The sequence below is a fragment of the Bos grunniens genome, chromosome 5 (assembly GCF_055505025.1).
Source record: "Bos grunniens cultivar Pamir isolate PY7600 chromosome 5, Bosgru_T2T1.0, whole genome shotgun sequence".
In the NCBI taxonomy this organism is placed as follows: Eukaryota; Metazoa; Chordata; class Mammalia; order Artiodactyla; family Bovidae; genus Bos; species Bos grunniens.
This window is the reverse complement of record NC_141169.1, coordinates 92702485-92716810: the sequence shown is the minus strand read 5'-3', so window position 1 is coordinate 92716810 and position 14326 is coordinate 92702485. Positions and strand designations below refer to the sequence as shown.

General features: G+C 36.9%; 1 protein-coding gene across 13 annotated transcripts in view; it reads left to right on the top strand.

Moving 5' to 3' along the window:
- The window catches only part of PIK3C2G (phosphatidylinositol-4-phosphate 3-kinase catalytic subunit type 2 gamma), a 651449-nt gene that overhangs the window by 350422 nt on the left and 286701 nt on the right, over positions 1 to 14326 (top strand). For all 13 annotated transcript variants that reach the window (XM_086401881.1, XM_086401878.1, XM_086401882.1 and 10 more), the window contains 2 exons: positions 7794 to 7887; positions 11846 to 11940. In XM_086401881.1, coding sequence (XP_086258007.1) covers positions 7794 to 7887; positions 11846 to 11940 — 189 coding nt within the window. The remainder of the gene's footprint in view (positions 1 to 7793; positions 7888 to 11845; positions 11941 to 14326) is intronic.

The window sequence follows — 14326 nt, the reverse complement described above, 5'->3', positions numbered from 1 at the left end:
ACAGCAGACTTTAACCACTGGTCAGTTTCTGCTTCTCCCTTGAGCCAAAGAATTACATGAATACTTGATACACTTCCTTTCCTACCCATGTAAAGATTGCAATTCCAACTTAATTTTCTGCTTGACTTTCAACTTTGTGTTTACCCTACAGTATTGGCAAAATATAGAATTGATATCTCACTAAAGTTTCTTTGAAAAATGTTTGTCTTGAATTTGCTTTCATTTTACTTAATGTTTTCACATTTTGAGGTCTTTTACCATATTTCTTAGATTCCTTTTATCAACTTTTACAGTCAGTCTGCAAGGAGTATTTTTTCCTTTGTGTCCAAATGTCCTCATTGGACAACAAGCTATTTTTAGGTAAAATCCTTTAACAATTACTGTGGCGAGTTTTATATTTATCTTAGGTATGGTATCTTGCCCTTTTAGAAATCCTAAAGATGCAATTGTTAGCTCCGTTCAGAAGCAACTAAACCCTGAATATATAGAATCACTGTTCAGGAAACTCATATAAAACTGAATAGTAAGCCAGTCTTAATGTTTTTGTTTTTGACCATAATTGTAGGGTTTTTGGGGGTTTTTTTGCTCTTCTCTTCAGACATACATGGGAAGCTAAATTAGATAGCATAAAGTTAATGGACATTTAAAAATTATGTATAACTTTAAATAACTGATTATTTCACATGGACTCTTTTTATTTCTAATTTTTAAAAATTTCATAATAAATGAAAATTTGTTTCACTTACCTGGTCTCCTCCCCAACAAGCAATGAATTTTACTGATCCTATATCTTTTTAATACCTTAAAACAGATAAATCTCCATTTATTACATTTTAAATTATCTATTTTCTGATTGATTATAAGGAAAGTGAAGTCGCTCAGTCATGTCCAACTCTTTGCAACCCCATGGCCTGTAGCCTACCAGGCTTCTCCATTCATGGGATTTTCCAAGCAAGGGCACTGGAGTGGGTTGCCATTTCCTTCTCCAGGGGACCTTCCCGACCCAGGGATCAAACCTGGGTCTTCCACATTGCAAGCAGATGCATTACCCTCTGAGCCACCAGATTATAAGGAAGTTTCTGATAAATATAAATGAATGAGGACCTAATTGACATCAGCCTGATGAATCCTTCTACTGAGACTTTTCTTTATTCCCCAGATTCAAGGTGTTATGTTCATGCCTACAGAAATTAGCAATCCCAAGGTTAGCAGGATCACTAGAGAGTGGCTCTAGTTTATTATCAACAAAAATTATACTTATTTTTCAAGCAAACCAGGTCGTTGGAAGTTACAATAGCCTGACTTGTGGAAAATTCAAAATAGATTGCAGTTCTTCTGATACATATGACATTTCAGCATGTAAATATCACACCACAGTCAGAGAACTAATATGAGTAGCCCTCACCTCATTGAGGAGCGAGTTACTGAGCATGAAATGCCAATAGCTATATCCCCAAAGAATGTTTAAATAGTTTTAGACAATATTACAGGGAAGAAAGGCCAGGATTTGTGGGACATATTTGTCCATTGATACGTGGCTGAGTTCATGGCCCTGAAAAGATATTAAGCACAAATTCTCCAGGGATAGAGATCCCTATTTGGGCCTATTAGTTAAAAGAATATTCTAAAGCAAGTACAAAATATGAGGCTTGTTCTTTCACTCTACAATGTGTACTCTTAAAAGGACACATGATTTGGATCTTTGTTCTGGTAGTAATAAATTTGCATTTATTTATTTTCAATTTATTTTATTTTAAAATGTGCAATTATTTGCAATTATTAATGTATTTTCATAATTAATTGAATGAGACTTACTTTTAAAATTACTGTTTTTTAGTAACCAATAAAACTATCATATAGAAAGTTTAAAAATCTTTAAAAATTAAGCTTTAAAAAAGAAAACTAAAGTCATCCATGACATTTCCATCTAGAAATTTGGTATTCATATTTTGATCCTTCCTTTCCATCTTTTTTGTTAAGCATGTGGAAAAATTCACAAATGTTTCATAATATTCTCATATTATTAAATATTATTTTAATATTTTAATGACAGTATTTTATCATGGAGTCATAGCACATTTAACTTAACTGCTTATTTTTAGATACTTACATTATTTCCAGTTTTATTTGCATACATATATCCTCACACACATCTTTGATTATTTCTGTAGAATAAATTCCCAAAGTAGAATTGCTTGATCAAAAATAAGCACATTTTAAAGATTCTTTTTATACATGTTGCTATATATTGCCAGCAATGTATAAAAAAGCCCCATTTTCCAGGAACTTCACCAACACTGCCAGCATCTCTTTTAATGTAGCCAACTCTTCCTAATATAGTCAGATTCAGGTTATATTTGGATATGCTTTAATGTCGTTAGGCCTTAGTCACATCTCAGGATGTCATGTGGTTCATTTCTTGGCAGTTTCTCTTCCAATTTCTTCCTGAACTTCAAGCACCAGCAATGAATAAAAAGAGACATCCCTTTCTATAAAAACGCAAAAACATTCTTCCAACATTTGTGTGTATTAATACAAATGCATAATATTCCTTTTGGACTGTTCTATAAAGATATCACTAGTTTTTTGTTCTCCTGTTCCTAAACAGCCTGAAAAAAAAATCTTTCTCTTCCATCACCATCGGATTTGTTTTTGTCTTACTGTTTTGACTGTAAGGGGGAAAAATCTGGGATTTGTATGAGTGCTTTTTGTGGAATTGAACCTCTTGCTACCAATATATAAATTATCTCAGAACACAAGAAGCATAGTATGATTTTCCTCATTATTATTGTGACCAATGCTTTTATTTTATTTTTTTGGCCATGCCACATGGCACATGGGATATTAGCTCCCTGACCACTAGGGATCGAATCCATGCCTCCCTCCCCCGCCATCCCAGCAGTGCAAGCGTGGAGTCCTAACCACTGGACTGCCAGGGGGTTCCTATGATCAGTGCATTTTTATTAATCACCCAACACATATGGAGAGTGGTCTTGAATTCTGGAAATCAAAAAAGAGGATAGAACAATCCTTAGCTACAGTATATTCACTAGTTGAGGAATGAGGATACATATTAATAAAATGATAAATGCTTTCACACACTGTAATACCCAATTGCCCAGTGGAGGAAACCACTCAATGTCCTGGGAGTTGAGAAAAGTGATTGCTAAAGACTGGCATAGTGGCCTTCAAGGGAATATGATCTACAGTTTAAAGGAGAATTAGAAGTCTAAGAAGAGAAGGGAGGGTGTTCTAAGCAGAGGTTACAGTGCTTACAAAGGTGAGAATGAACATAGCATGTTCAAAGTAAAAACAGCATACAATGAGCCAGGGCAGTTTATCCAGTATTACAGTAGTACAAAAATCTGGAGTGTTCGGCTAGCTTTCAATATGTAAATAAATAGTATGGGCCTGAACATTTCTTTGAAAATAGAAAACCATTTACTGTTTTATGGGAAATGAATTTACAAAATAATTCAGGAAATTTTATAAGGTAATACTATGAAAAATGCTAATACCAGTGTGAGCCAAGTATAGCCTAGCATAGGTAATTGCAGAAGAAACTGAAAACAAGCACAGAGTACTTCCCTGGTGGCCTGGGGTAGAGGAATCCACCTGCCAATGCAGGAGATGCAGAAGACATGGGTTCGATCCCTGGATAGGGAAGATGCCCTGAAGGAGGAAATGGCAACCCACTCCAGTATTCTTGTCTGGGAAATCCCATAAACAGAAGAACCTGGCAGGCTACAGTCCATGGTGTCACAAAAGAATCGGACACAACTTGGTGACTAAATAACAACATTGGTGCGAGAGCCATTGGGATAGAAAAATTAACAGAACTTGGCAACTGATCAGATGTAAAGATAAGAGACTACTAGAAATTCTGCAAACTTTTATTCTGTTATGCTTGGACTAGGGATATAAATGAATGAGTCTACCCTCAACCTTGTGTTTAGAATCCCATAGAAAAAGGGGTAATTCTAGAAAGTGGCTGAAACAGCTTTACCAGTAAATTGATGCTTGAACTTTGTCTTCGAGGATGAATTGAATTTCACCAGATAGAAAGAGGGGGAATTAAATGATGAATCTTTAGCAAAGAGGGAGAAAACATAATCATTAACATTTCAGACCTACATGACTGGAGAAAGATGATAACACAGACAGTGAGACAGAAGTCTGGCAGTAGTGATGCTTTAGATGGAAAGATAACTGATTAAATTTAGACATTTCTGAAATATGTAGAGAGTGTCCACCAATCTAGAGATAATGGGGACAGGTAAGTGAACAAAACAGGCAAAATTTTTCTGCTTTCGAGGACTTTACATTCTAGTGTTTGGAAATAAGCACATGATTAGAGATACAGTGTTTACCAAGGAGTTTTCTTTTGTTGTGATGTTTGTTTTCTGTTTTTCCTCCTTTGCTGACATTCACATCAGTAAGATGAAATAGGCACACAGGAAAGCAAGGATGACTAGTATCTGACCTAAGTCTTCACTTAGGCAACAAAATGTACCAAGTAACTATTCCCCCAAGACTTCAAAGTGTCCTCAAACTGACCTTGATGTCTACAAGCCTCAGACAAATGGTTTAGTAATTGAGAGAAATAAATTAGAGTCAGTCACATTTAGTTAGGAGAAAATAAAGTCTTAGTGTGCTAAAACAAGCTGACCTTCTTCCAGCTTTGAATTTTTATTACACCCTTTCTTCTTTCCTTCTGTGCGTGATGCTATGCTGAAATCTTCTGACCTTAGTGGTACTTCATGAGATGTGCCTGGACTACAGTCTCAGTAGGTCTTATTGCTAGAATATTCGTAGAGAAAAAATTATTGGAAAAGTATGTGTAGATCAGAAGTAAGGGTTTTGAATGACCAACCTTGGAAGTGAAATTCTTGTTGCATTTAAAATGCTCAATTTAAGATTAATTAGGTCCCATTTGTTTGTTTTTGCTTTTATTTCCAATATTCCAGGAGGTGGGTCATAGAGGATCCTGCTGTGATGTATGTCAGAGAGTGTTTTGCCTATGTTCTCCTCTAGGAGTTTTATAGTTTCTGGTCTTATGTTTAGATCTTTAATCCATTTTGAGTTTATTTTTGTGTATGGTGTTAGAAAGTGTTCTAGATTCATTCTTTTACAAGTGGTTGACCAGATTTCCCAGCACCACTTGTTAACCTTAAAAGCTTCTGCACATCTAAGGAAACTATTAGCGAGGTGAAAAGACAGCCTTCAGAATGGGAGAAAATAATAGCAAATGAAGCAACTGACAAACAACTAATCTCAAAAATATACAAGCAACTCCTACAGCTCAACTCCAGAAAAATAAATGACCCAATCAAAAAATGGGCCAAAGAACTAAATAGACATTTCTCCAAAGAAGACATACAGATGGCCAACAAACACATGAAAAGATGCTCAACATCACTCATTATCAGAGAAATGCAAATCAAAACCACTATGAGGTACCATTTCACGCCAGTCAGAATGGCTGTGATCCAAAAGTCTACAAGCAATAAATGCTGGAGAGGGTGTGGAGAAAAGGGAACCCTCTTACACTGTTGGTGGGAATGCAAACTAGTACAGCCACTATGGAGAACAGTGTGGAGATTCCTTAAAAAACTGGAAATAGAACTGCCTTATGATCTAGCAATCCCACTGCTGGGCATACACACTGAGGAAACCAGAAGGGAAAGAGACACATGTACCCCAATGTTCATCGCAGCACTGTTTATAATAGCCAGGGCATGGAAGCAACCTAGATGTGCATCAACAGATGAATGGATAAGAAAGCAGTGGTACATATACACAATGGAGTATTACTCAGCCATTAAAAAGAATACATGTGAATCAGTTCTAATGAGGTGGATGAAACTGGAGCCTATTATACAGAGTGAAGTAAGCCAGAAGGAAAAACACCAATACAGTATACTAATGCATATATATGGAATTTAGAAAGATGATAACAATAACCCTGTGTACGAGACAGCAAAAGAGACACTGATGTATGGAACAGTCTTATGGACTCTGTGGGAGAGGGAGAGGGTGGGAAGATTTGGGAGAATGGCATTGAAACATGTAAAATATCATGTATGAAACGAGATACCAGTCCAGGTTCGATGCACGATACTGGATGCCTGGGGCTGGTGCACTGGGACGACCCAGAGGGATGGTATGGGGAGGAAGGAGGGAGGAGGGTTCAGGCTGGGGAACACATGTATACCTGTGGTGGATTCATTTTGATATTTGGCAAACTAATACAATTATGTAAAGTTTAAAAATAAAATAAAATTAAAAAAATAAAAAAATAAAATGCTCAATTTAAATGAATGAAGAGAAAATATGTAACCTGTTTAAGCACCACATTTCATACTGCTGTCAAAGACAGTTGGGAAGATACTGAGTAGTGCTATTTTTGTCCTTTACACTATAGCTGCATGTATTCCTTTCACCCTTAAGTAACCGGACATGCTGAAAAGAGACTTGGCATTAGAGACAAAGTTTTCTGACTCCCACAGTCTTTAGAGCTCTCACCTGAAAAGCATTCACTTAGTTCCCATGCAAAAAGATTTGAGGGTCTTATTTATTCTTTTTTGTTGTTGTTGTTTCTAAGTGAATTGCTCTAAACTGTTCCTTTGAATTTTAAATTGTACATATTAATTTTTTAAGATTTGTTTATTTAAAATAATAAATAAAAGTGTTTCTCTCACCAAAACCCTTGCTATATTTATTTATCATGTCAAAGCAGCGTGTGTCAAATTTATATCTAAGCACTTTCCGGGAGCTCTGGCAATGTAGGAGATGCAAGAAACTCCAGTTTGATCCCCGGATCAGGAAGATCCCTGAGGAAGGGAATGGCAACCTGCTCCAGTATTCTTGCCTGGAGAATCCCATAGAGAGAGAAGCCTGGCGGGTTACAGTCCATGGGGTCAAAAAAGAGTCAGACATGACTGAGCACGTGTGCGCACACTCACACACACAATTCTACTGATGGAGCAGTGTTAGTTGTTCTGAGGAGCACAGTCATCCATCAGTATCATTAGTTCCAACACCCCTGCAGAAACCAAAATCTAGAAGCTCAAGTCCCTTATATAAAAGGGCATAGTATACAGTCCACACTATGTACCCACAGATGAGAACCCTCCAATATGGAGGGGGACTGTAGGGTTTCAGATGTGAACTACCTTCATAAATTTAGTTTAGTAGCAAGCTTTTATTGTGTTTAGTTGGTGCTAAATCTTACACCAGGCATATGAAGTTCAAAATGAGTAAGGCATAGTTACATTCAAGAACTTAACAGCCTAGTATGATTTAGCTATATTACATTATTTGTGTTTATTTATTGTAAGATACATTAGATTTCTTGTTTTTTATTATTCTCTGCCCAAAGACTCATTTAAATATATTTTATCCCATTTTTAATCATATAAGCCATCAGATCTCCAGCTAGTAATTATTTACTTAAATATATGGCTAAATAATAAGCAAGGATTTTCATGTATTTTTAAAAAATCTTAGATATCCTATAATCCACATTTTATAGGCAGAAAAGTCGGCAGGAATCTGACTTAAACTCATGTTTCCAAAATCTAGTCAAAAGAACTTTCGACTGCAGTTCATAGAGCACAGAATATGAAAAAAAAAAAAAGAATGATTATTTGATGCTAATGATTATCTTAAATGATTGTGAGATTATTTTATCTAATGCATTGGGGGTGGAGTTAATTCTCTGTTTTCCTGATATTTCTCATGCATTATTGTAAGCTATTAACAGCTTAGTAAGTGTATTTACTTTGTTTTAGTTTTCCAGATCAAGAAATTCGTAACGTGGCAGTTCAGCAGTTAGACAACCTCTTGAATGATGAACTACTGGAATATCTCCCACAGCTAGTTCAGGTAAGGACAGCAAAGTTGCCAAGGGATTCCAGGATTTTAACCAATAATTCTCTAAAACAGGTCCCAGTGAATCAACAGTAGCCTACATTAAAAGTGATAATTTCAGTTTGGCTAGCCAAGGGGCTAAAAATATAGCTGTCAACTTGGGTACCATGGAAATTCTCTACCCAAAATTGATATGGTTACAAAAAAGGTATATAAACACCAAAAGGGAAATTTTTTTTAAAAAAACACCTTCACTTATTAATTAGAACAGGGAAAAAAAAATACTGTGATGAAAAATTGGTATCCAACTGTATATATAAAACTATAAAAAAGTAACCAAATAAACATTATGTAGAAAGTAGTCATTTACTAGACATCTGTTCATAATATTTTTCTTGCTTTTCCCATATTCTAATATTAATTACAGATTTTAAAACAGTAGTTTCTAACAATCAAATTCTGCTGCCAGATAGTAGTTTTGTGACATCATATATCATGATATTGGAGTAATTTTGGAAAATACTATAAACTTATCTAGAAATCTGATCATGGTCTGATTTAGTTTGACTATGTTACCATTTAAACAATTGCACAAATAGTCATGTATATGATTGAATATCCAAAATATAAACAATGATTTTTTTCTAAGTTAACTGGATACTGAATGCTGAATAGGTCTAAAATAGGGGTCTGTATGTTTTTCTTTTGCTTTGTTTTTAACTCAGGTGTTTTCTAATCTGAAAGATCAGGTCATTGTTATAAGCTATTTTAAATGCCAGGTGCCTCAGGTTTTGAATTTAAGACAGAGACCCTGAGACTAAAGTGCTGCTAAGCTGCTAAGTCAATTCAGTCGTGTCCGACTCTGTGCGACCCCACAGACGGCAGCCCACCAGGCTCCCCCGTCCCTGGGATTCTCCAGGCAAGAACACTGGAGTGGGTTGCCATTTCCTTCTCCAATGCATGAAAGTGAAAAGTGAAAGTGAAGTCGCTCAGTCGTGCGCGACTCTTAGCGACCCCGTGGACTAGAGCCCACCAGGCTCCTCCGTCCATGGGATTTTCCAGGCAAGAGTACTGGAGTGGGGTGCCATTGCCTTCTCCGGAGACTAAAGTGAGGAGCCTCTAATAATAGAATTGAATTCTATGTTACTTTACAATCAGAACATGTACTTCTCTGAAGGCCTTAAAGAGAGAACTGATCTAGAAGCATGTGTACTGTAGAGTTACTAATACCACTCCTTACAGTTGTGGTTTCCCTAGCCTTGCAGGAGTATGTAGTGTAGTGAGAATAAAAATTAATTCAACTTGCAGAAACACTATTCATCTCATGCCTCTTGAGTATGGGCAACATGCTATATCTAACCCAACTCAAAAAAAGGAAATTTCTACAATAGTGTATGTAAATTAAATCTTTGAAAGCCAGAATCTGAGTCAATAACACTTGACACTAGGAATGTGGCTGAGAGACTTATGCCTGTAAATGCAAATTCATTTATAAGATAAGTCGCACCCAGGACCCAGCATTGCAAATACACAGAGGTAAAGATAGGTAACGTTGCAAATATTCCCTAATTAAAAATGATAATTATAAAATCATGTGAGATGGAAAGAAATATTTAATGTGACTGGAAAATTAATAACAAATGGGAAGAATTATCAAAACATTAATTGTGGGATTTGCCCTTAAAATTTCGATGCTGCACCCTAATTTTCCAAGACATAAAAAAAAAATTCCTACCCTGCTGATTATTTTCTGGAATCATGTTATTTTTAATGCATTATTTTATTAGAACTGTGCAGGCTATGTTAAAGAGCAATATGAAGTTACTTTAAGACCATGATGAAAACAGAAAGTATGGTTCTTAAAGTGTTAGTCACTCAATAGTGTCCAACTCTTTGTGACCACGTGGACTGTAGCCTGCCAGGCTCCTCTGTCCATGGAATTCTACAGACAAGAATACCGGAGTAGATTGCCATTCCCTTCTCCAGGAAATCTTTGTGACCCAAGGATCAAACCCTGGTCTCCCGAATTGCAGGCAGATTCTTTACTGTCTGAGGCACCAGGGAAGCTTATGGTTCATAGCTAATGCTCTAATAAGCCACAGACCCAGAGGTTACTGCAAACCACAGGCTGTAGGAAGGTTTCAAGAAGAGAGTTCAAAACAATGTTGTTGTTGTTCCATTTCCTTAGTTGAATCCAACTCTTTTGCGACCTCATGGACTATATCCTGCCAGGCTCCTCTGTCTGTGAGATTTCCCAGGCAAGAATACTGAAGTGGGTTGCCATTTCCTTCTCTAGGGTATCTTCCCAACCCAGGGATTGAACCCACCTCTCCTGCATTGGTACACAGATTCTTAACCACTGAGACAACTAGGAAGCCAACGAAATATGCATCCAAAATATTGTCTCCTGATGATGATGCAGGATGTAGGGAGAAATTGTAGCAGTAGACAGAATGATGCAGTGAATTTGGAAGCAAGGGAGGCCATTCATGATCAGTAAGTAGTTTCTGGGTTCAGAAAGAAATCACAAGGAAGTCTTCAAAGAAAGCTAAAAGACAAGCATGGAAGTAGACTCTGAGGTATCTCTCTCCTGCTAATGTACTCATGGGATATGTTCACGATAAGGGCATGAACACAGCCCATGGTCTAGTCAATCCAATATTAGCATGTTACTTAAAGAAGGTCATAACTGCAGTTTAAGACAGCACACATTATGATCCTTATATATTCAGACAGCATCACGAGTTTATGCAAATTTGCTGAGATCATCTTTGACATTCTCACACTTCAAGAATTCCTAAACATTCCCATCCTGGAGGATAATTAGCATACTGAGGTGTTTCTTTAGGTGTGTGTTGAATGAATGTTGTTCCCATTTTTTCTGCTCTCTGGACTGTGGTGTTAACTCTGTGTGTGTATGTGACTTAAATGGCTTATGGAGCAACACGCCATAGAATCTTTGTTTCTCAAGCAGGAATAAGTACTTTTAGAAAGATAGGAAGAAAGCCTGACATTCATTTTCACAGCTTATTGTGGTTCATGAGATGATGATGATGATGATGATGAGGGCCCAGACACAGAGTGCTGATGGTGAAGTCCCTGTAGAGTGGGTGTGGAAGTCTAAATTAGGTCTCAAAGGTTGCTGTTGCTGTCTGTGTTTTTCCCTCAGGTTGGATATCCTAGAAAACATTAGAAAGTTGTTCACATTGCAGATGAAGGAATGGGAGATTGGAGGATGGGTGGATTATGTGTCCACCAAAAGGCAGCTTTGACACTTTAAAGTAAAGCTTCAAATTCTGCAGGTTAATACTCAATAGGTGATTTCAGTTAAGGCTTTGATTTTGTGGGGCTTCCCTGATAGCTCAGTTGGTAAAGAATCTGTGTGCAATACAGGATACCCCGGTTCAATTCCTGGGTCAGGAAGACCCCCTGGAGAAGGGGTAGGCTACCCACTGCAGCATTCTTGGGCTTCCCTAGAGGCTCAACTAGTAAAGTATCTGCCCACAATGTGGGAGACATGGGTTCGATCCAGGCTACCCACTCCAGTATTCTGGCCTATAGAATTCCATGGATCCATGGGGTCACAAAAAGTCGGACACAACTGAATGACTTTCACTTTTTCAAACCAAAAGAAGAGAATCATCTATTGTTTAATAATGCCATTTTTTAAATATCCAAGACACTGTTCATGATATTACTTTCTGTGTGCCAGGATTCTCTCCCTAGGCGTGGTTGAACTCCACCAACCACCAGCTCTTATTTATTCTGTGATACTAAAAGCCAAAAAAGAAAATTGTGTGATGTGTATATGCTCTATTAGTTACACACCAAATGATAAAGCTATTAAATATAAGTATTTTGTCAAAACTTTTATGCTGTTTTCCCTTTCTCAAGCCTCTTAAGTACCTCTGTATTCTGCTATAATTTTGTTACTGAGGAAAAAAAAAGTAAAGTAATTGATCTCTTATTTCAGGCTGTCAAGTTTGAATGGAACCTTGAGAGTCCTCTAGTGCAACTTCTGTTACACCGCTCACTACAAAGTGTCCAGATTGCTCATCGTCTTTACTGGTAAGATTAACCAAAGTAGGGCAGGATGCCTTTTTTTTATTGTCAACTTCTTTTTGTGGGGCAGCTTTTCCTTATAAACCTGATTCAAACTTCCACTTAAAATTCAGCCAAATGTGAGTCTTTATCAGGGTTATTTTTACTTATGAGTATAATTTAACTGTCATTGTCTTCAAAATCTTCCTTTTGTACTGTTGCTGCTCTGTAAATCCAACTGGAATTTGAAATCTAGGTGATCCTTTTCCAATAGCTTTAAATCGCAAGGTCTACATGTGGTCACATCCACTTGTTGAATATTTCAGTTTAAAATCTAGTTATAAGATCCTGTATGTTTTGGAAGAATGTAAGCTTGAAAAGTAACTTCTGTAACAATATTAGTTACAAACAGTGGGATCGAGGCCAATATATACTGTCTTAAGCTTATAATTCCTGGAGCACTAAAGTTTTCCAAAAACATTAACTTTGAATATTATTAGTGAAGAAGTTAGATTTATTTAAGATATATCAGGATTTCTCCCATCACTGCCTGCTCCTGATCCTACTAAACAACGTGTTCTTTCGATGCTGTTCTCCCTACTGTTATTACTAAATTTGCACAAAAAATTTAGCAATTACAAGTGTCAGTAACCTAAGGATGGAATTGAATCTATCTTTTGTCCTCACATATGTATGACAAGCATCATTTATTGGCTTCAATTGCTAGTGAAGAACTTTAATTAATGGGAAAAAAGAAAGTCAATATAATTTTTGAATATCATGTTTTTCTACTTCAAAAAACATTGTTCTTGTTGACATCACTCTTCCCATGAAAATGACTCAAGGATTTCATATAAAAATAGAAATACAAGGAATTGTCAAGCCCTAATGTTTGATTAGATGCAGATTTCCATTTCAAGTGTCTAATAGAAAAGCCAGATCATTTTCCTCTAGTATGTCAGTATAATTAGGCATCAGATACATTGGCCAACAGCAGGCCTTCCACTAAGTAGACTCTCTTCATCAGACTCTGAATTAAGTCTTATTCTCTTACATTTTTCCAACAGCTACTTTGATGATAAGGGAAGTTAAGTGGATATATTTGTTGGTATTTCACTGTCGTATTAAAGCTAGAACTCCATTATCCTCAACATTTATTTCCCTTAAAACTTGACTTTTTTTCACTTTTCACTTTTTTAAAACATGTTTTCTAAAATGAAGACATATTCAAAAGTAACATGACTACATAATAGTCTTGATTTAAATGTTTGAACCAAAACATAATATAAAATATATAAAGTAGAAGAGCAAATAAAAAGATCATTTAGAAAAATTAGAATAAAATATTGAGGACTTACATCGATTGTTATAATACTAGTACTAGAACCATCTTAGTAAGTTCTTCATCTGCTAAGGGTGCGAAAGTGGAGTCATTTGATAGGAAACAGTGAGTACAGACAGAGCTGTCAATCAATGCCACACTTGCAGGTTCACAATAAATATAATACTGTCACTTTTCAAAGAAGGTGGGAGGAAAGACTTTCTCAGTATAGAACTCACCCTTATGAAAAAGAGAAAAAAGAGTAACAAAGCCCATTTCCCTTCTCACTGATTTAAGAAGAGAGTAAGATAGGAACTAGAAAAAGATATAAGTTATAAATGGACTGCTTGTTTCTGAATGCTTAATTTATGAAAATATGAAAAGAACAAGACAACATGGAGGGAAATTTTAAAATACCCATCTCATTTTAAAACTTAAGAATTAAGAATCAGGCAAAATGTTCTAAACATCAAAGTACATTACATATATTTAAAATATATCTTGGAGTTAAAAAAAAAAAAAAAAAAAGCTTCTGCCTAGCATCGTATTTGGGGCATCACAGGTGGCTTGATTGGAGAAGGTAATGGCAACCCACTCCAGTACTCTTGCCTGGCAAATCCCATGGATGGAGGAGCCTGGTAGGCTGCAGTCCATGGGGTGGCTAGCAGTCAGACACGACTGAGCGACTTCACTTTCACTTTTCACTTTCATGCATTGGAGAAGGAAATGGCAACCCACTCCAGTGTTCTTGCCTGGAGAATCCCAGGGACGGGGGAGCCTGGTGGGCTGCCATCTCTGGGGTCGCACAGAGTCGGACATGACTGAAGTGACTTAGCCGCAGCAGAAGCAGCAGCAGGTGGCTTGGTGGTAAAGAATTCACCTGCAGTGCAGGAGACGCAGGATTTGCAGATTTGACCCCTGGGTTGGGAGAATACCTTGGAGAAAAAAAAAATGGCAACCCACTCCAATATTCTTGCCTGGAGAATCCCGTGGACAGAGGAGCCTGGCAGGCTACAGTCCATGGGATCGCAGAGTCCGACACGACTGAGCGACTGAGAATGAGCATCATATTTAGGGGACATTTGTATGTAG